The sequence below is a fragment of the Columba livia genome, chromosome 1 (genome assembly GCF_036013475.1).
Source record: "Columba livia isolate bColLiv1 breed racing homer chromosome 1, bColLiv1.pat.W.v2, whole genome shotgun sequence".
Classification (NCBI taxonomy): Eukaryota; Metazoa; Chordata; class Aves; order Columbiformes; family Columbidae; genus Columba; species Columba livia.
Window position 1 is genome coordinate 32,873,764 of NC_088602.1, and position 21,434 is coordinate 32,895,197.

The 21,434-nt window shown below is 43.5% G+C and overlaps 1 protein-coding gene across 5 annotated transcripts in view; it reads left to right on the forward strand.

Annotated features, from left to right (window-relative positions):
* TSC22D1 (TSC22 domain family member 1) overlaps positions 1-19,088 on the forward strand; it is a 94,461-nt gene extending 75,373 nt beyond the window's left edge. For 2 of the 5 annotated variants that reach the window (XM_065054314.1, XM_005501800.3), the window contains 2 exons: positions 16,393-16,444; positions 17,673-19,088. In XM_065054314.1, coding sequence (XP_064910386.1) covers positions 16,393-16,444; positions 17,673-17,930 — 310 coding nt within the window. In that variant the 3' untranslated portion in view covers positions 17,931-19,088. Of the gene's footprint in view, positions 1-2,221; positions 2,734-15,614; positions 15,953-16,392; positions 16,445-17,672 lie in introns of those variants that run through there. The other 3 variants (XM_065054357.1, XM_005501802.3, XM_005501803.3) reach the window with 3 other exon arrangements.
* Positions 19,089-21,434: the final 2,346 nt, after the last annotated feature.

The following is a 21,434-nucleotide window of genomic DNA, read 5'->3' on the forward strand; positions in this document are numbered from 1 at the left end:
TCTTGGAATAGGAAAGGAGATAGCAAAGACTGTCCGTGGGAAAGGTTATCATCGCTGCTTTCATCCCTTTCCCACCCCAGCATATTTTGATGTATGTCTATTGTTTTAGGCATCCTGGAAAACACCTGTGACCAGTGTGTGCACTGTATACACAACAGTTATGGAGAAGGTTGTCCTTCTATCTGATGTCGACCATGCAGCTTTGCAGAGGGGAAAACAGGTGACAGAGATGGCAAGAAGAGTGTTACAGAGAGTTAGGAGACGAGCAGCTTAAATCAGCTCTGTCGGTGCAGTTCTGTGGGATACAGAGCCAGCAGAGCCTGACTGCCGCTGGTCAGCCATGTAGTTTATAGCACAGCCAAGGGAGGTTGTAGGATATGTAGTATGTAAGACAACCTGACTAGTGGGATTCATGAGGGATTATTATTGTACTAAGTCTCTGATTATGAAAGGATATGTAAGGATGCCACTAAAATTAGAATTTCTGTTGTGATTCAGCTTTCTGGAATTGGTTTTGAGCATTTCTCTGTCAGCTTGATGCTTTGGCTCTTTAAAATAAGCAAGACTCCTTACTATAATTAAAATTTCATCTTGAATGCTGAAGTTATTTAATAATACGGGGTCAGACTTTCTCTTTAATAGTTGCTGATTGCTGTAATTGGTCCCTTTGTTCCTAGCTGACTGTTCCTTGAAAGCCTGGTGAAAGTCTACTTCCTTACACAAATCATTCCCCACCTTTTTTCTTTTAAATATGCAGTTGTACCATGTTGGTTTTCACTTGAAGCTTTCAAGAGTAACTCTGCTTTCAGAACAAGTGTCCCTGTCATAGGACCATTACACCTGTCTGATGCTTCTCCAAGAACCAAGATCCTGGAGTACAACTGTTCCACCATCTGAGTGGTCCCACCTCCATGGCTTTTTGATGGGACTGAGAGGAGAACGTTCAAATGAGCTGTGGCTGTTAACCATTTCCATGCTGGAATGGACTTGATGTAATGAGAGAAATGTTGATTGTAGAGTGTAACTTGCCTGCTTCACTTTCCCTGGTGTGCTTTTAAAAGGAACATGATGCTCTGTCCTTACCAGCCAGGCCTACCAGGTTCTGGGAAGACCCTTAAGAAATATTTTGCACTGTTTCACAGTTAGTAGCTCTGATGCCCAGTTTAAATCATTTGAATTCTCTTGGCTCTGGGATCGGGGAAATAATCCCACTGCACCACTCCCCGCGCCACCCCAAAAAGAAATGTTATTGCATTATTTCTTTTTCTCCATTTCTATCTCGTAACCAAAATGCTCCCTTTGTGTGATGGTAGACTTGTTGGTTCTAATAAGTAGGACTGGTTTGCTCCTCCCTCCTCCAAGCCAGACTTTTCTTTTTATCATGTAGTACCTGCTCTCATGCCATCGGTCACCTCTTCAGTGCCTTGGCAAGGTACAGCAGAAACACAGCTAAATAGTAGATGGCCATGCTCTGAGTCAACTTATTTCTTCCCCTTATAGTCTTAAAAGGCAAATCTAGTTGAGGAGACACATCTGACATTGCTTTAGCAGGCAGTGGTAAGCTCAAGAATCATTTGCTGCATTTGATTTCTGGTTGGCTCTGCATTTTTGTGGTTTTGGTCTGATGGAAAAGTGTAATATCAATGCCTGTGTTATCTTGTGTGATGGGGGTTCCCGCACACATGCTGCAAGTAGCCAGCTTTTTCTATGGTGAGGGATTATCTCCAGCTTGTGTGTAGGCAACGAAGGTGAAGCTTGTTGACTTCTCTTCTATGTACTGTGGGCAATCAACTCTTGTTCACACTGAAAATGTTCGAACCAGGATAGAAGAAGGAATATGTTTACATTGAAGCAACTTTGGATAATAGTATCCATGCAGGTAAGATTCTAGTTACATAGTGTAGATGTACCACAATGCACCAAAAATTCCTTACAGTGGTCTGTGTTCCTGTGAGGAAGTATATGCAATATCTGATTGAATTTTGAGTTGATGCATGATGAGTTTTTATCGTTATCTGGTCTGCAGAGGGCCCTGACCAGCTGCACGTTTGTAAGTCTTGTCACCAATTCTTGTTATAATAGCAATCAGGGATAGGATTTGCCTGTGTAAAATACTTTTTAGCAAACCAGGTTCTGTGTCGAATTACAGTTGCCATTAAGCACTGGAACTTTGAGGCTCAGCTGCCTTTCTCTGAGCAGAATTAGCTACCTGGAGCGATTAACATGTGCTTTACAGAAGGCGGGAGCAGGCTGAATCAGCTTGAGTGTTGGCCAATTTGGCGCTGCTGAAAGAAGATGCATTTGTTTGAGATTCGAAAACCTAATCGCGAAGATGTTAATCTCTCTTGATGCTTTATGTAACAGGGCACCATGTGACCTCAGGATCTGTAGCGTCGTCACTGTTCGCCCTTCTTGTTTTTGTTGATCGTGACCAACCACTGTTAAACTCCGCAAACTTTGAATAGAAGCGAGTGGATAATCTTTAACGGGCGAGGCTTTGTGATTCTTGAAAGTGCTGCGGAGTTCAGGACCCATGGTTAATAGTGGAATGCTAATGCTAATCTTGCGGCTGCCCAGGACGGAGAGGTATTTCTCCCGACCTTCCATCTGGGGGAAACCAATCGGCAGCTCCTAAATAGATACATCAATGAAAGTGACACTTGTCCAGGGACACGGCTCTGACCAAATAACCATGAAAGTGTTATTCTTGGAACTGGAACAGCATCTAAAGAGGTATTTATAAAGTTTTAAATTTTTAGATGCTTGATTTGCTTGTATTCCTCCTTTTTTTTTTTTTTTTTTTTAAAAATCTTGAACTATTTTGTTTGAGCAAGTACTTAAGTGCTTCTCCTAAACTGAGGTGCTTGGCACTTGTTAAAACTATTTCAAACTGTTTCAAGCTAAGAGTATCATACTGGTTGAGAGTACTACTGTGTTGTGCAGAGTGGTTTGCATATTCACTGAAAATCTACATGTCTTGAAAAACCTTTACTGCAATATTTAAAGTATTCCATTTTATAAAATGTTTAGGAGTACAGGTACTTTTCTTTCCTCCTTTCATAAAAAAGCCCCACATTGTTACAGTTATTTCAAATCTTGTTGTAATGCTGAACTAAAAATGATACTTTTAACAGTATTTGAAACTTCTTATCAAAACAAGTTTGTATTCATTTGTATATTTTTTATACATAATATATACTGTCTTCTATCTTGCCACATGTTCAAATAAATATTTAGTTAATTAGCCTTGATAAATGTTTGGAGAGGCATTGAAATATAGGCTAGTCTTCTGCAAGTTACGTTTATTATCCTCCTTTTCCATATAAACAGTGAAATATGAAAATGCATTGTTCTGATTGAGTTCCTTTCTAGTGTTGAAAAGAAATGTAAAGTAACTGGGTGAGTAGGAAGAGTTATTTTACTGAGTTAAAAATACATGACAGTGGGGGGAAAAAGTGCCCTGACTCTTCGTGTTTTAGAGTTGTTGTTCTGTGTTCAGAAGGCAAATACCTTTCTGTGGGAGGGAGCACAGAATGTGTTCTTCCTAACTTCTGATCTCTGAACTGGTGCTTTTGTTATGCCACACCCTTGAAATCCAAAAGCCTTGCTCTTATTATATAAATTTTGACAAATACCAATTAATACATTTCACTTTATATTCTTGTCGTGCTATATTTGTAATATTGCCTGTGGTGAATAGGTGTCTCTTTAAAGAATGTAAATTTATACATTGGAAAGCTTTTAAAAAAAAAGAACACCTCAGTTTTTATTTCTTCAGCAATCGGCAGTTTCTGAAAACATGCTTGAACTTTCAAATGAAGGTTAAAAAATATACTGAATGAATTCATCTGAACGCCTAAGGGAAACAATGTAATGGAAATCTTCTATAATAGCTGTTGAAATATAATGACAATGGGTATGCTATGCTTGAGCAGTGTGTGTTCAACGATGACCTGTGTCATTGTGTAACACTGAACAAGAAAGGTAATATTGAGAAAATTGTTTCCTACCACAAACCAATCTACTCTACAAAATGTATGATGAAAAAAGTGTGATGCAGCATACATCTGATTTTTCTTTAACCTTTCTGCATTATTAAGAGGTTTTGCTTCAACTGATTTTTGCTGATATGCATAGCAGCATGATGTAGCACCTCTAGTCATAAACCAAAATCTGCATCTGTTAATATTGTACATAAAATTTGGATATTTTCTGCTGTATTTGTACTAAATGAGGTGCTTCCTGTTTACTTCTGGTTTGCTTTTGTTTCCTCTAGTTTCTCTTGCAGAGATGCTGGTTTTGCTCTAGTTGTTTTTCTGTGAATTAAGGTTGGCTGATTCTCATGTCACCAAAGATTTCAAACCAAGGAGAAGCTTTCAGCTCTCTTGCAGCTGCTCTTGGCTAATGTTGCACATAGTTATATTTTCTTTCCAGAATTGACCCTACTGAATGTGTGGAGTAAATCCAGAGAAACATCTGATTTTTCTCTGGGTTAGACATAGGGTCTCTTTTTGAGGGAGAGTACAGTTGTGTGTGACTTTATGGAGGAAAGAGGAGCAATTTCCAGGTCAAGCATCTCGTTTAAAACTTTGAGGATAGTGACACAGTTGGTGGATCTTTCCCACTTGCAGTCCTTTGTCAAGGGCAGGTTACAGCGGACTGAGAAGGGTTTTTACTCCTAATTACGTTCAATACTTCATGCTTTCTCAAGTTTGGCTATCGGAGTGAAGTCCAAGATCTAGAGTTCAGGCACTGGAGCTCGATGAAGGTGCTTTGGAAGGGGCATCCCTAAAGTCTTTGTGCTACTGGGGAGCTGTCTGGGCTCCAAGCAGCTGGAAAAGGTGATTACATGGGTGTGCAGGAGCTCCTGCTTCCCGTGGAGCGCAGACCACAGGTTGGTGGCCATGTCCACCTGAGATCCATTGTATATCAGCACATCTGAAAGGGGAAAAGAGGAAAAGGGGAAAGAGGAAAGGGACCTGGGGGTGCTGGTGGACAGCAGGATGACCATGAGCCAGCACTGTGCCCTTGTAACCAGGAAGGCCAATGGCATCCTGGGGTGTATTAGAAGGGGGGTGGCTAGTAGATCGAGAGAGGTCCTCCTTCCCCTCTACTCCGCCCTGGTGAGACCACATCTGGAATATTGTGTCCAGTTCTGGGCCCCTCAGTTCCAGAAGGACAGGGAACTGCTGGAGAGGGTCCAGCGTAGGGCAACGAAGATGATTAAGGGAGTGGAGCATCTCCCTTATGAGGAAAGGCTGAGGGAGCTGGGTCTCTTTAGTTTGGAGAAGAGGAGACTAAGGGGGGACCTCATTAATGTTTATAAATATATAAAGGGTGAGTGTCATGAGGATGGAGCCAGGCTCTTCTCCGTGGCAACCAATGATAGGACAAGGGGTAATGGGATCAAGCTGGAACACAAGAGGTTCCACTTAAATTTGAGAAGAAACTTCTTCTCAGTGAGGGTGCCAGAGCACTGGAACAGGCTGCCCAGGGAGGTTGTGGAGTCTCCTTCTCTGGAGACATTCAAAACCTGCCTGGACACCTTCCTGTGTAACCTCACTTAGGTGTTCCTGCTCCAGCAGGGGGATTTGGACTAGATGATCTTTTGAGGTCCCTTCCAATCCCAAACATACTGTGATACTGTGATCTCCATTTTCATACTGAACAGTGTTCTAGCATCCTCCATATTTCTTTTTGGAACTTGGTTGGAAACACTGAAGATGTGAGCCTGGGGAAAAACAAATCAGGGGATGCTTCAGCCTCTTGAGTATGGTGTCAGAAGGGAGTGCTGGGTGTACCTGCTTGCTCTCAGGATGGCTGAAATGGGCTGTAGTTGGTTAAAATACAGGAATGATACTGAAGGCAGGGACAAAACCTTCAGTCTTGCACAGTTATATTTAGGTCACCCCTATCAGAATTCCTGTAACTTCAGATTGTTTAAAGCATACCATAGTGAAAAGCATCTAGTTTCTATCTGATGGTATCAAGGGATAGAAAACCCACTGTAGTTATAAGCTAGTCCTTCTTATAGTTCTTAAAAGTCAGACTTTAATTCATCATGAGATTATTATTAGATGAACACTAATACGAAAAAATGAACCAAAAATCTAACAGCTCCTGAAGCCTAGTATTTTTTTCTGTTTAAAGATTTTTTTTTTCACTCAAGTCAAATTGCATCTCAGTCCTTCTAGGATCCTTTCAAGTACCTTGACATCTTTCAGTTTATCAGTATAAGTAAATAACCCCCAGCCCCAGTCTTTGGATCCATTTGATTGGTCTTTTGGATGCATTTCAGTTTATCAACAGCTTGTTTTAAAATGCTGAGCTCTTCAGAAGTGGGGCTGAAAAACAGGTTTGGGCAAACTAATTCAAGGCAGGAGCCTATCTCAGTTGCGACAGTGCTACCCTGTGACTCAAACATTCACTTGCAAATATTTTGTTTATAGCTGTCATGATTGCTTGTACTCTGCTGATTGATGTTACCTACCTGCAATTAGCAGTAGCTGGAAAGAGTCAGAGAGGAATTCCCCCGGTCAGTACCTTGTGTGGGAGCTGGTGATGCCTCCCTGGATGGGAGGCCGCCTGGGGTGGTTTTTGTAAGAGGTGGCTTGTCCTCTGTGCTTGGTGGGACACTGCAGCACTGGGGGCTTTAAATCCTCTGTCTCAACAAGGTTGTTTTTTTAATTTTCTCCTTCCTAGAACTTGACAGCGGTGTGTTGGTGCTGTAGAAAAATGGGCATCTGGGCTAACACCCCGCGTGAGAATGAGGAAACGCACCTGGGAGCTGTTTTGGACTCCCATGCGTTACTAAGTGGGTTACTCATTTCAGACTTCTGATACTGGAATTGGTTGGGTTTTGTTTTTGTAGGGGTTTTGTTTTGTTTTGAGGTTGTTTTTTTTAAGCCACAAAGGTTCAAGGTGTCATCTTAATGACAGTGGTTTCTGGAGGATGAGGTAATTGTTTTCGAGAAGTACCAGGTGCCTGACACAGTATATACATGAGCTCAGACCTTGTTTTTGGACTCTTGTAACGGCTAATGAAACATATTTTAGGTGGATATCCACCAGAAAACAGGCATCAGCAGTATGAGGGAATAGTCTGGGCTGCTTCATAAACAGGATGCCACTCATAAATTTAGCCAGCTCTGCATAAAGACAATTACTTGGTTATTGAATAGGTATGAAATAATACGCTGGAATCTTCCCTTCACAAGTTGTGTGTTTAAAGATTATAAGTGTGTCTTCTGCTGTTTGCAAAATGCCTGGCTCGAGAGGTGACTAAATGTCAGTGGTGGCCACCACAGACCTGACGGTCTTGAGGTACTTGCTGTTCGCAAGCTAGAAGATGCAGTCCTGTGGAAAATGAGAGATTTCTACTGCCTGGGGTTCCTTTAGAGGAGCAGTAGGGTACTGAGGAGGGCTGAAATCTCACATTTGAAGGAGAACTGGGATTTTAGGACGTACAGGCCTTCTGGAGGTGACGTGGACCCATGCCAGCCATTTGTACTCTCTGGCCTAGAAGGTGCTCTGGTGACATCTTTAAAGTATGCTGAGCCAGCATATCTGTTCTGACTGTTCTCTTTGGTTTGCAGTGTGGCAGAGTTACAGGAATGAAGTGTTGTGCCAAAGTGGGTAATATATCTCTAAAGCCATAAGGCATAGTCAGGTCAGGTTTAAATATCTATTTATCTCTCTTTAGGTAATTTTTAAGTACACCTCATTTCATAGTCTTATGTACTTTCCCAGGTATCTTGCATTCTGTTTCAAAATGGTATTGCTTTACAATTTCTTCCTTCAGCAAGGAGAGAGTAAATGTTTTTTACATAGATATACTCTGTTGGGATTTCTGCGATTGTGAGTCACCAGGTTTTGTGCCTCTTAAATCACTAAAGCTATGCTTAGATTAAGAAACCTGGGAATATTTTCTCACTCCAGGGTCTAGCTGTACCTGTTACTCAACGCCATAGCAAGTTGAAGCACGGGCATACATCAGGTTCCTTTCAGGTCCTTGTTTCCACAGCAAGAGTTTTGGGGGAAAAGGGAGCACAGGCTGGGTAGGAAATTGTCCAGCAAATACCTGGTTTGGTGGTTGATAAAGGAGAGCAGGACTTTGGGATACACCACACTGTGCAATCACCTCCTCTGGTGAATCAGGTCACATTCTTATGTGTTTCTGGGAGTTCCCCACACGCTTCCTGAATGGGTAGAGGTACACATGGGTTGATTTCTTCAAATGAAAGTTTCCATTCAGGTATAAAAACACCTTTAAATACATTAGAGTGAATTCCGCCTGTTAAAGAGCACTTCTGCTTGGACGGAACAGCAAGCCTTGAATTTTATCTAGATTTTTTAGGAAGTCACCAAAAGATGGTAGACTGTGGGCTGAGGCACAACTGAAGTAGAGTGTTTTGACCACTCAGACATTAGGAAATATGGTATCACAAATTTGTGTAATGCACATGCATTAGAGCCAGATGAGTTAATCTGAAGATCATTCACCTACTTGTTCATTGGTGTTGCTAAAATGTTTGAAGCCATTTGTCAGTGATTGCAAAGAGAATTAAATTGAAGGAGTGCAAATGGACGCCTGGATGGAGGTCTGTTGTCTTGCGGGTTTTGCCAAAGAAGAAAAGTAGCATTGAACCTTCACTTTATTGTCTTTATTCTACCACACATACAAGTGAGCTGCAGACTTATTTAACAGAATGGCCTTAAAAATGTTTCTGCACAACAGGGTGGTAACGAGTGATGTGCCGCCTCAAGCTGAGTAGTGACAGACCTTCCTTCTTGTTCATGGCAGATTGGGTTCCACCTCCTGGCTGCTCCGTTCCTGCACTGTGGTCTTGTGTTTTGTTTATGTACTTTCCTCCTTTGATCATCACTGACTATTTTTAATAATTTCTGTAGAAGCTAGAGTAGGGAACTTCATTCCCATCTTCCTGAAGACCACGGAACAATGCTGGTTAAGGATTTCTTCCTAGCAACTTTGAGTTGACTTCTAGTAGGATATACTTCTGTGGGAAGTACAGGCTTAATTTCCAGTGTTGAATTGAAATGTGACCATCAAAGGGAAAATGATCATCAGTGAGGAGTGTATGCCATCTGTTATGCCATATAAATAATTTCTTAATAAGTGTGACTAAATTACTAGCTGATCCAAGATTTCCAATATAGTTTCAAGGGGAACAATTAGTAAAAGGAGACAAGGTGGGAAAAGAGGAAGGAAGGGATTAATGGGCATAGGCTTTACAGGGGACTGGGGACAGGGGAAATGAACAGAGTTGAAATTCTCCGTTCCTCTCCTTCCACAATTAGTACCAGTCATTAAGACTGTATTCCCATTTTGTGTGACTTCGTGTGACTTTCCTACAGTCTTGAGGAAACAGATGATATTGGGAGTTTAAAAAGAACAATAAGAGATTACCCTTCTCAGTTACAGGTTAAGTGGGCTAGTTTTTAATATGATTACTAAATCCCACTATGTGCTATCAAGTTAAGGTGGGGTGGGCGAGTGTCAACCACTGTTCCTCCTTGGGCTGTTGGCCCCCTGCATCAGAGATGCTGTTTAGTGTAGAGAACTTCAGCTTTCCAAATGTGTGTCATGCCACTGCACCAAACCACTTCCTATACTTGCTATGTTTCTTTTGTTATGTTAGGTGTAACTTGAAATGCTTCAGTGACTCTCTTTTCTCTCCTCTTCATCTAATTTTGGAGTACGTGGTTGAAAAATCTGAAGTTTACAGTTAGAACAAGTGGAATTAAATGCTCGTGTAAGTGGGCTTTACTCTGAGGTGTTCTTAGCTTTGAGAAAGGCACTGCCCATGAAAGCTACTTGTAAGACCAGGAAATTGAATGCTCTTTTTATGAGTTAAATGTAAAATCATTTAAACCCAATTTCATTTTGCAGAAAGGAAAAATGAATTTCAGCTTCATGCTTCAGGTAGTAACACTTAAAAATTGTAACATCGCTTTCGTACATATGCTGTTTTATGGCACTAAATGTTTTTTCTCCCCTTCCATCCTGGGGACAGTGACAACATGCTGAGTGAAGTCATTTACCGCTTTCTGGAGGAAATAAAATCAATTTCTGGCTCAGATGTCTCACTGAAAACTTTCAGGATGCCAACACGTTTGGTGGATCTTTTCCCACTTGCAGTCCATGGTCAAGGGTAGCTCATGGGATCCTGGGGAGGGCTTCACTTTTAATGGAGTTACATATTTTACACTTACTCATTTGAAGCTTGGATATGAAATTAGTTTACCAAACTATATGTTACTGCAAATGTGTAACCCTTTAAATTTGAGTGGTGTTGCATCTGGATGCAATTTCAGGTTTTGAGGTAGGGTAGACCTCATTTGACTCTATGAGGAGACTTTGAATCTCGCTGAATGTGCCCAGAACAGGGTCCTTCATCCCAGCCTGCTTGCTACGTGGTCATCTACGGATGGTCTCAGGGAAGGGGATGCCACACGCACCTCTCCAAGCATCAGAATTGCTTTAAGATGGCTTGTATCTCCTTGCAGAGTTCTCTCTGCCTAGTGAAGAGTGGTTTATCTCTGTATCTGACTATATCCAAGTGCTTGACACAGACCTTATGATTTATTTTGCCCACATTAAAATTGGTAGGATCATTATAATTCTCATTAAAAACAACTGGGATTGACTTAGCAATTAGTTGCCTGTAAAACAGAAAAAGAATATTCTCAGAGGAGACAGTGAGAACTGCTCCTTGTTTGTCTTTTGATCTTACATGGTTATCTTCTTGCTTTTAAATGCAGCTTTCTGTCTCCTCTGCAGAGTGCACAGCATGATACTTCTGTGTATGCATTGTCATTAGAGATACTGTCAGGTTATTTTCAGAACCCCAGCGGGTTATATGTATTCTTTCCACTGAATATTTATTTAGTTATGCTTGCACATCTGGCCGAAAAAAAAATAAAATACGAATATAGTACTTTATTTCACTAGCATCTTGCTTAGCTTTCACTTTTATCTGTTTTTCATGGAACTGAAAACCACTTCCTAGCAAAACAAATTATAGATGCAAATAACTTTTCTCTGGGGGAGGATAAATACACATTTAGGAAAACTGACAGAGTAATATCTGGTAGCAAGAGGTTCCTGAGTTTGGCGATAGTACATTAAATTGAAATATGCAGAATTAAAACTAGAAATAAAGTACATTTTAGCATTTGGAGCTGAGCAGTACATTCTTAAAGGCTTATGTTCTTTAAATCAGAATACTAAATACAAGTTTGGGGCTGGAAAAGGAAGTTGGCTGAGACTGTGATCTTTATTTGGACTATATGAATGTGATCTTTTTTTCTTTTTTCCCTAGTATGTTAAAAAAAAATAATTATGACTGTGGGAAAAGAAAATCATTGAGTAGTACAAGATAGGCTTATCTTGTACCTTTGCCGAGATGAAGAGGAAAAAAAAAACCCAACCAAAACCTCATGGCCTATTGAAATAAATAGTCCTCCAGTCCTTGATGTCAACTGCAGCCAGAGTCCTCTTTAGGTTGGTTGTTGGCTTGGAGCAATTCTGCGTAAGTTTGATACTGGGAGGTTGCTGTCAATACACAAATAGTTTTGAATTTATGAATTTTAAGGCAGAATAGTGCTTTGCCATTTATTGATCATTTTTAGATGCTAAGTGAAATGTAAATTCAGATGTCATGTAGAATCTCATTACTGTAGTCTTTTATGGAGTAATTAACAGCTTTTTTAGTGTTGTTGTTGTTAACCTCTTCTGTACTTTTACTTTGTAGTTGAATCCACAGGATCTGAGCCTGTCTATAGTGTAAAGCGAGAGCGTGCTGTGACAAATTGTTGTTTTCTAGTTTCTGGTGTGGTGTCGTTGCAACATAGTCAAAAGACAAGATTTATTTTAAATTCAGGAGGTGCTCGTAGGGCTTTTTAATGTTGGCATCTAAAGGGAGCAAGTTACTTGAAAGATACATTTTTAACACGCACACAGAAATATGCCAAACCAGACTTGCATAGAGACAAAGTGAATCTGTGCCACAGCTTCCCTCATTATGTGCTGAAGATGAAAAGCACTTTTTTTCAAGTGCTTAGCATGATTAAATTGAGACAAGAGGGAATTATTTAGTGGGAGAAACATGGTGTTTAAGAAGTGAAACACTACAAAAGGTGAAACGTGCTAAAATGTCTCTGACTACTATGTATGTTTCAACTGCAGCAGTTAATTTATTTGAGGATCAAAGATGCTGGTGAACTACTTGGTTAGCGCTATTGTATTCTGCTCTGCTCGGTTCTCAGTAACTCTATCAAGTCTTTTTCTATTATTTTATGCAGTTTGTGAACACCTGGGGCGCTCCATGGATGTGCAGGTTTCCAAAGCGTGTCACCCTCTGTGTAAGGAGACTCCCAACAAATGTCCCCCCCCATCGCCTATCCAGGGCTAACAGGGGCTTGAATTGGTCCAGCACAGTGCAAGCCCAGAAATACGAAATTCTGCAGCCTTTTCTCACCTCTGCTCCCAGAAATGCAAAATTGGAAGCTTTTGCAAGAGTGGGATATCGTGTAGTGTCTGTTAATGAGGTGTTAAAAGCGATGGTTAGAAGGTTTTGAGTGACAGGGTACTCTTCTTGACTCCCTTCTAGGGAGGTTGTAAGGGAAGGTGAATCAAAACTGCATAATTGGAGTGAAGTAGGTGTTGAATGTCGTCGTGGAAGAGGCAGGAGGGGAGACTAGGCAATGAGCAAGCAAGGGGAAGTGGAGTTTGGAGGATTATTTTCCTTAGATACTTTTATTTCATAAATTAGACTTTATTTAGAGTTTATTTTAAATTTTATTGTTTGATTTTTGCATAAATGAAGTTTTATTTAATTTTTAAAAAGCAACAGCGAACCCCCAACCTTTAAATACGGAGTTGAGTGTCTGTCCCTGCCAGGCAGATGACAAGAGTGTGAGGTGAATGTCAGAGGTTAGTGATGCTCCCTCGCTGCTCAGTTTTGGGGATGAAAGTGATACATGTCATGTTTTTTCATTTCCTAGATGATCTGAGAGCTCAAAGCTTTCTCAGCCATCAAGAGACACTTATGGTTTGCTTTTTTTTTAATAGGGTGGGCAAAGCACAACATGCATAGTAATGTGTAGTTCTACTTGTGCAGCTGGCAGCTCTCTGTTGAATCACAACTCATCTCGTAGGCATCTAAAAATAAATGAAGGAATTTGCTAAAAGCCCACTGAAGCTAATGGAAGATGGTTAATGACTTTACTGGGAATTGGATTTAGGAGCATATCTGTATCTCTTCATGAAGATGTATTAATATAGACTAAAGAGGGGGAAGTTATTTATTGCTAATTTAGTCTGAGAATCATATCATTTTTCTGTCATAAGTGGATTAATGGCATTTAATAATTGACGATCCTTATGCCAGCACTAACAATCATCCTGGAGTGCATCCATGAGTTTTATTTTTTTCGTGTATAAATGAAAAGACATGCAAATGTTTGTTGTCTATCCTGCAAGAGCAAAGCAAGTGTCTCAAGGGTATGTCTGTTCAGGCATGTGTGTTTGTGATCTTGAGTTATTTTGTAAGGATCTAATTAACAGAGATAGGACTTCTCACCTTTTATACCTAACCTGATGTTTTCTGATTAAGAGCTTCAGGGTACTGAGGTTGACCCTGAGCTTCATTTTTGTAAACTCTGGTGTCCCAAGTAACTGCCATGGTGAGGAGTAATTTGAGACATTACTGATTTCCAAGCCCAAACCCTTCATAAAACATTAATTTAGATCAACTCTAGGACAGGAGCTGATACAGATTCCAGTACAGATGATATGCTTTTGGAGCTGTTTATTAAATTGCTCACTTGATCACTGAATATGATGAGTATCATCATGTGCAGTCAACTAACCTCTGCAAAGAAAGTGGTTAGTTGAAGGGTACACACTGATGTTTGTCCATCGGGATGTGGGAAGCTGGAGCCTGATGCATATGTTTGAATGTGTTGCTTCTAATTTACTTGCTGTTAAATTTGCAAGTCAATACAGGCAAGGAGGATTTTTTTAAAAAGCTTCCTTTAATTTTCAGCCTGTTAGGCAATATTCTGTGCAATTTCCCCAGGTACCCAGAGGGCAAGGTGAGCTGTGCCCTTGTGGGATGTGCATCGTATGTGGTACCCGGAAAGCGGCTACGAGGACCTGTTATTCTTAAATGTGACCTCTCTCGTGAATAGGATTAGTTTGTACTACTCTGCTGGCATTATTGAATGAAAGAATAGTAGACTAGGACAACATAAATAAACTAAGAAGGATGATGCAGATACGCAAATGCTAAATTTAGCTTTAAGATGATTATTCTGTGCCTCCTGGCTTTCCTGCTTCGCTGGGAGCAACACCTGTGACATATATGTGACTTATAGTTCTTGGAGAAGTGTGCCATAGAGAACTGAAGAGGGTTTTGGGTTTATTTTTGTGCCTTTAAGTCATGTAATGCCTGGTGAAAGTGCTGGTCTAGAAAATAGTGTTTTTAGAGGTTGGTTGTTTCTTGTGGAAATGTTTTGTGGCGGTGTAATTCGGCCCTGGGTCTCCTGAAGCGTTAATGGTAGAGAGGATCATTTGGACTGGCTGTGACTGCAGTGGTTGTGTTCCATGGCACACAAGAGGAGCATAAAACATTTTCTGAGAAATACACCACAGTTAGGTGGGAGAAGGATTTTTCTTAAATTATTAATGCATGTGCTGCAACTTTTAAGACTGTAAGTGATGTATGGTACAGTATAATCTAAAAATGAGGGAATAGGCATTTCCCCTGTTACTGTGGAAGAACATCAGCTGGCTTGTTAGAAATCTGCAGGTTTGTGCTGCGTGTGCTTTTTGTGGATGATTTCATGGGTGAATTTTTTTTTTTTCATGAATGGCTTTATGGGCCAGTAAGACCTATATAAGGGATAAACAGGGATCGTGGGAGCGTGAAACAGTTTGCTCTGTCGTGGGCATCAGTGTGTGTGTGCGTTTACTGCCTTTCACAGACGAAGCGGGTACGGGTTTTATTCTCTGAGGCTAAAACTTGCCGCGCCGGGGGCAGCGCGCCCGTCTCGGTCCGGGCCGAGGCGGTGGTCCCGGGAGGGTGTCTCTCTCCCGGCGTGGGGGGGCGGGCAGCCGTGGGAGCCGGGGCTGGTCGTTACCGGGCGGCGCTGCCGGCTGCCGAGAGGTGGCGGTGTCGGCGCGGCCACGGGCGGCCCCTCGGCGGCGCGGCCGCGCTCCCGCCGGCGGCGGCTGGCAGCCCGCCGGGCCGCGCTGGGCTTCCCCGCCGCTCCACGGCTCCTGCTATATTATTTGTGTGTGTGTGTGTGTGTGTATATATATATATACACACTTATATATATATATTGTTTTTTAATTCCCTCTCCGTTCTTGCGGGTGAGCATCGGTACGGTGAGCCGCGCTCCGGCACCGCGCGTGCCAGGGTTTCGCGGGTATGGGGGGGCAGTGAGCCCTCCCACGCGTGCGGGGCCGTCCCGCGTGGGCGCTGCGGGGCGGGCAGGGCTCTGCCGGTCCGGGGGGGCGCTCCTAATGAGATGCGATGGGGGCGGGGCCCGGGTGCGGCGTAGCCAATGGGCGACGGCGCCGCCGCATAAATTATGGGGGGTGGCGGGATGTCCAGGTTTTGTGCGGCGCGGCGGAGCGCTGACCTCGGAGCTGGCCGAGCGCAGCCCCGCGCCCCACAGGGTCCCGCCGCACGGCCCCGCCGCCGCCCGGCGGAGCTGCCCCGCCGTCCGGAGCTCCCGCACACGTCCGGAGAGAGGGAGACCTGATTTCTCCGGGGAGCGTTTCTGGCCGCGATTGCATGAATGCCCAATGTTGTAGACCAGTGGCAATGGATCTAGGAGTTTATCAACTAAGACACTTCTCGATTTCTTTTTTATCGTCCTTGCTGGGCACCGATAACTCGTCCCTGAGGCTCGACAGTAGGTAAATAAGTGTTGTGTCCGAGGGGCCGTGCCGGCGCGGCGATAGCGGGGCAGGTGAACGCCGGGCTGGCTCCTTTGTCCGGGGGAGCCGCAGCGGCGGCACCGGGCGCCCGCCTCGCCTCGCCTCCCGGGGGGCGATGCCGTCCCCGGCGCGGAGCGCTTTTGCCGCAGCCTGCAATTAAGCTCCATCGTCGTGGTCTGCTGGGAGGGGGGGGGGGGGAAATGTCGGGATATCTGATCCGGCTGCGGGCGGGGGTTCGGGGCGGCTTCACAGGTTGCTTTGCTGCATTGGAGCATCCCGGTGAGGCGGCGGCAGCGGCAGGGCAGCGCGAGGATGACTTTCTCAGCCAACTAGCTACCAATGCCCGCGTCTCTTGGCTTTTAAATAATTCAGCCGCTGCTAATGTATGTTTTTTTTTTCTCTCTCTTTCTTTCTCGCAGCTCCTCTGGTGCAAGCGTGGTAGCTATCGACAACAAAATCGAGCAAGCGATGGTACGTACCGATTGGGGCATAAAACCTTGTTGATGTTTGAAGCAGTAAACAATATCGGGATGCGGCGGGCGATGGTTAACCCGTGCGCGAACGTGTTTTTCTAGCGGGGCCGGGGAGGGAGAGGGAAGCACGGCTTTGGTTTGGGTTTGTTTTATTTTTTGTTAGTCGTTTTATTGATCAAAGGCTTGCAGAGGGGAGGAATGCGCTCGTTTATCTATCGATGCCGGGCAGGGAATGACGGCATTGCTTTCGGCTCCTGCCTCTCCAAACGATTGATCCCGGCTCCATGCGGCGGGGGAGGGGCGCTGCTGGGGCAGAAAGCATTTGTTTGTGAGGTTTTACCCCTGCAAGAGGGAGGTATTTTGGAGTACTTTTGATTTTATTTTTTTAACTCCTCCAAGCGCATCCCACTCCGGGACACCCCTGCCAAACGGGTGCATCCCCCGCGGGCTGCAGCCGCAAGCGACCTCTGCCTCTGTGCCTTTCTCCCGGGCGTCTCGGTGCGCGGGAACGGCAGCAGCCCCTCGGGGGCCGCCGGGCCGGCCCCCGCCCTGCCCCCGGCGCGGTGCCGCCGCGCTGCGCCTGGGGCCCGGCCGCCCTTTGTTACTGGAGCGGTGCCTGGAGCCGCTCTCACGGGAGGCTCTGCCGACTGTTGCTAGGCAAACTGCGAGCCTTTAACTCCCGGCTATAAATAACTCGGTCGCTCATTGGCCGGGCCGCGCTCTGACGTCAGCCGCGGCCGCGCAGGGCCGGCAGGAGGGAGGGAAATGCGGCAACCTGCGCTGAGAACTGGCTGCAGCCGGTGCGCGGGGGGCGGGGCCTGGCCCCGGGGGCGGGGCTTAGCGGGGGCGGGGCCTGCTGCGCGCCCCGGCGCCGCACGTGTGCGACACCCGTTTCCCGCACCCCCCCCTCCCCCCCATTCCTGGTGCCGTCCCCGTGCGACACCCACACCCCCTCAGTTCCTTGTGCCGTCCCCGGCTGGGGCGACCGGGCTCTGTCAGCCGCTGGCCGCTGCGAGGCAGTGCTTTGCCCGGCCCCACTCCCTCAGCTGAAGGGCTGCTGGCCGCGGGTCCGGCTCAGGGGGCTTGTGGCCCTCGTTGGGATGGTTCTCTGTGCCAAGCAGGGCTGGGTTTGCACCAGCTCGCTGCATCCCCAGCTGAGCAGGGTGAGAGCCCCTGACTGTCGTGGGGCTGCTTTCCTAATGCATACGCTCTCCTCTGCTTTTCAGGATCTGGTAAAGAGTCACTTGATGTATGCGGTAAGGGAGGAGGTGGAGGTCCTCAAAGAGCAAATCAAAGAGCTGATAGAGAAGAACTCCCAGCTGGAACAAGAAAACACTCTGCTAAAAACACTTGCCAGCCCGGAACAGCTCGCCCAGTTCCAAGCACAGCTGCAGACTGGTTCTCCACCTTCCTCTTCCCAGTCCCAAGGGACAACGCAGCAGCCTGCTCAGCCGGCATCACAGGGGTCAGGGCCTTCAGCGTAGCTCAAGATGTCATTGCCGTTGTGATCGCTGGCCTCTGGACTGCCCAGAGCAAGAAGGACTAGCGGGAATCCGCCGCAGCCACCCTTCATCCATTTCAATGCACATTGCAACTCAGACTAAGGACTCCACGCCCTGCACACATCAGGAGGGGCTTCTCCCCCCATGAATTACGCACTCATCTGTCTCTCTCTTTCCTCCCTTTCCCCCTTTGGCTTGAAGGAGTCTTTGTTCTTAGGTTGATTGAGTAAAATAAACTTCTTCCAGAGAATTAGCACAAGTTCACTGGGGACTCGAGCAGCTTCTGCAAATGGCTGAGAAACGAAGCTGCATGCCTGAATTTTTCTGGTTTGTTTTTTAAATCTTCCACTCATCCAGTGATAAAACTGATACAAGTGCTTTTCAAGCTTGGAAATATGAAGAAATAGACTGGAGTAAAAAGCGATGGCTCAATCCCCCGTAGTGCACTGGGGTTCCAAAGTGAGGACTGGTGCATAGGATCTAAGGAGCAGGGAGAAAGGTAAATTCAGTGTTCAACACTTAATTGTCACCTGAAACCTTAAGTGCAAATATTTGCACCGTTTTCTGAAGCAGTGGACAGGTGCATAAAGCTGTATTATATATAGAAAGCAGGTAGGTGACGTACAGTTGGGTCATAGGATAATTACAATGAAGGTTATTTGCCTCCTGTATATTTGTGTATTTAGTGTAATTACTTTGTAAAATAGAAAACTGTAACTATTTAGGTTGTACAGATTGAAGTTTAGTTGTTTCATTGGCTGATCTGAAGAAGTTTGGAAAGTTGTTTTTTTTTATGCTACATAAATAAGAATGCACCTACGCAACTGTTCAGAATTTGGCAGATTTATGCTGTTTGTGTAACTTCTGAAGTTCCCTGGCTGCTGATTATCTTGAAGTAAATCTTTGTTCATTGTAGTTTGGTTCAAGACAGGAAAAACCACTCCAAAAATTATCAAACTCTGCTAGCAAAGAATTTAAAAAAGAAAAAAAAAAATCGATTTCCCAGTATGGATTTTTTGCATATGATCTGTATAGTAGTATGCATATGTTTTTGTGCATGTTCTCTAAACAGTTGTAACACGTCAATGTATTTAACTGTTGCACTTGTCAACTTTCAATAAAGCATACAATGTTGATAAATCACTGTTTGTATATTGTACTAATGTTAACTGCAGTCACTTCCAACATGTTGCAGTGCAGTTTTACATGAGCAGGGAGGTCAGGAAGTGTAGGTCTGGGTGCAAGATCCTCTCTGTTGGCTTCAGAGCTTTAGTTTCAGCCAAAAAATGCAGCTCCTTCTTTCCACTGTTTCTTAAAAACGCAGCGAGTGTGAAGTCAAATTAAGGGGGAATTGGGGGCCTGACTAAGAGCAAAGCTCCTTGTTTTGGTCCAGTCTTGTGAAGTCAGGACTGTTGTGTGGTTCTATACGTTGAGTAGGAGATAAGCAGGAGCCCATGCTGGCAGCAGCTCTGACACGCTTAATTTGGGGTGACAAAGGCAGGGAGCGTTACCGCTGCCCCAGCAGGTCAGCTGTGGCATTGCCTTCTCTATGAGACCAGGCTGAAATCTCCATGTCCAAAAGTTAATTGCTTTCACCTCTATAGCTCTTACCTTGATTAGTTCTTCTTATTTCTTATTTTTTTTTTTGTGAGTTGAAATGGTGTAAACTTGTATTATTTCTGCTTTGTGAAAGTGTTGAGGAGAATTCCCGGTCCTGTGCAAAGATAGAGCTGTTTCCCTTCAGTTTGGAAAAATAATTTTATCCTTTTTAGTCGTGATAATTAAAATATAACCAAATCTAAAGCTATGAACTTCCAGATGAAAGACTATAGATAGCGTGTGATAGTCTGTAGCTGGGGGAGTGAAGGAATTTGCAGGTTTATGGTGGATTCTCTTTACTGGTGTTTAGGATGTGAATCTTGGACATCTAGAGTATTCACAATTAACGGGACAAAATGGTCAAATCCTTTTGAGGAGTAGTAAGACAGTACTTTGTGAAAGTGGCATCCTAAAATTTGAATATAAGGAATTAATCTCACTTAAAAAAAACTTTGTAATTAACGTTTTACATGGCCTTATGTGGCTGCTTACTTCATATAGTGAAAATCAGGAGATACCTTGTGGAACTTCAGAATAGTCAGGTGCAGCAGAGGAAACAAGAAGGCTGAGGGTTCAAAGGCAGGACAGTCACCTTTTTGTGTGATTTGCAGCTAAATTCTTGCTTTTGGGGACTCGTCATGCAGCAGTTCAGACACCACTTATCCGTATCACAGCGCAAGGGCTGTGTTACCTTCATTGGGATTAGTGTATCAAAGCGTGTGCGTGAGTGTGTCTCTGTCTAAGTGTGAACTTTTAATTCGTAGTTTGTGTTCTTGAGATTTCAGTACGTAATTTAAGAGTCCTCTTAACGGGGAAACGCCAGCGAGAAATGCGAGATGTTTTTCTTTTGATGGATTAAGCTAAAATTAGAAATTGATGATAGCCTTTGTGGCAGAACAGCACTTGAATTATCTGGATCTGACAAAAGGAATGCTAATTTTGGTGCTGGTTAAATGGCTTAATTGTCTCCAGTTGCTTTTATATTCTGAATGTCTCTTTAGCACTTCCAGTCTGTAACACTGAGTATATAAAAAAAGTCAACACACAGATCTGCTTTTTCACCTGCTTCACTGACCAAAATTTGCAAAGAATTATTTTTTGTTTAAAAAAGAAATAGACCTCTGGGTTTACTTCTTTGTTTAAAGAACAGCTTGAATATATTCTAAATGCAAGGGTTTGTGGGTTTTTTTTAACTGTTCTTTAATACAGTGTGTGGATGTCTGAAGGTTTTCAGTTAGGTAATACATTAATAATTTTAGTACACGATGCTTTAATGTTGGCAAATCTGATCATTTAGTCTTGGATACCGAATACTTTTAAAACCACAGAGCCAGTTTGTGGAGCTGTTTATGAATTGTTAGTCAGAGCAACGTTTTGTTGCTGAGGTTATTTTAGCAATAGCTCTGTCAAAACTGAAGCCTCCATGAAACAGATTCAAATTGACTAAAATTGCACTTGAGACCCAAACAAAGAGTAGACATTTCAGTCGGGTTGTGTTGTAATACTTCTGGAATGAATTGTTTTTATTATTGCTTTTGTTCTAGAACAAATGATTTTTCAGAGCACTTTAAATCAAACATTGTCAATAGTCAAGAATCTTTTTTCCACCAGAATTTTTCTTTGTACAAACTCTGAAATGCTCAGGTTTTCATCCACAGTGAGAATCAAATTAAATGTAATCTGTCTTTTCTATGTCAGGCTTTTTGTTCTTTGTGTATCTCCAGTTCAGTAACTCTTCAGGCTATATTCAAGCTGTTTGTCATTTAACTTTTTGTTGACATTTAGCTGCACACTTGCTTTATTTTTAACAGCAATATTTAACTGATCTAAGCAGATTATCACTGAAAACAAGTTGCGATTTTTTTTCCCCTCTCCTGACTTTTTGTT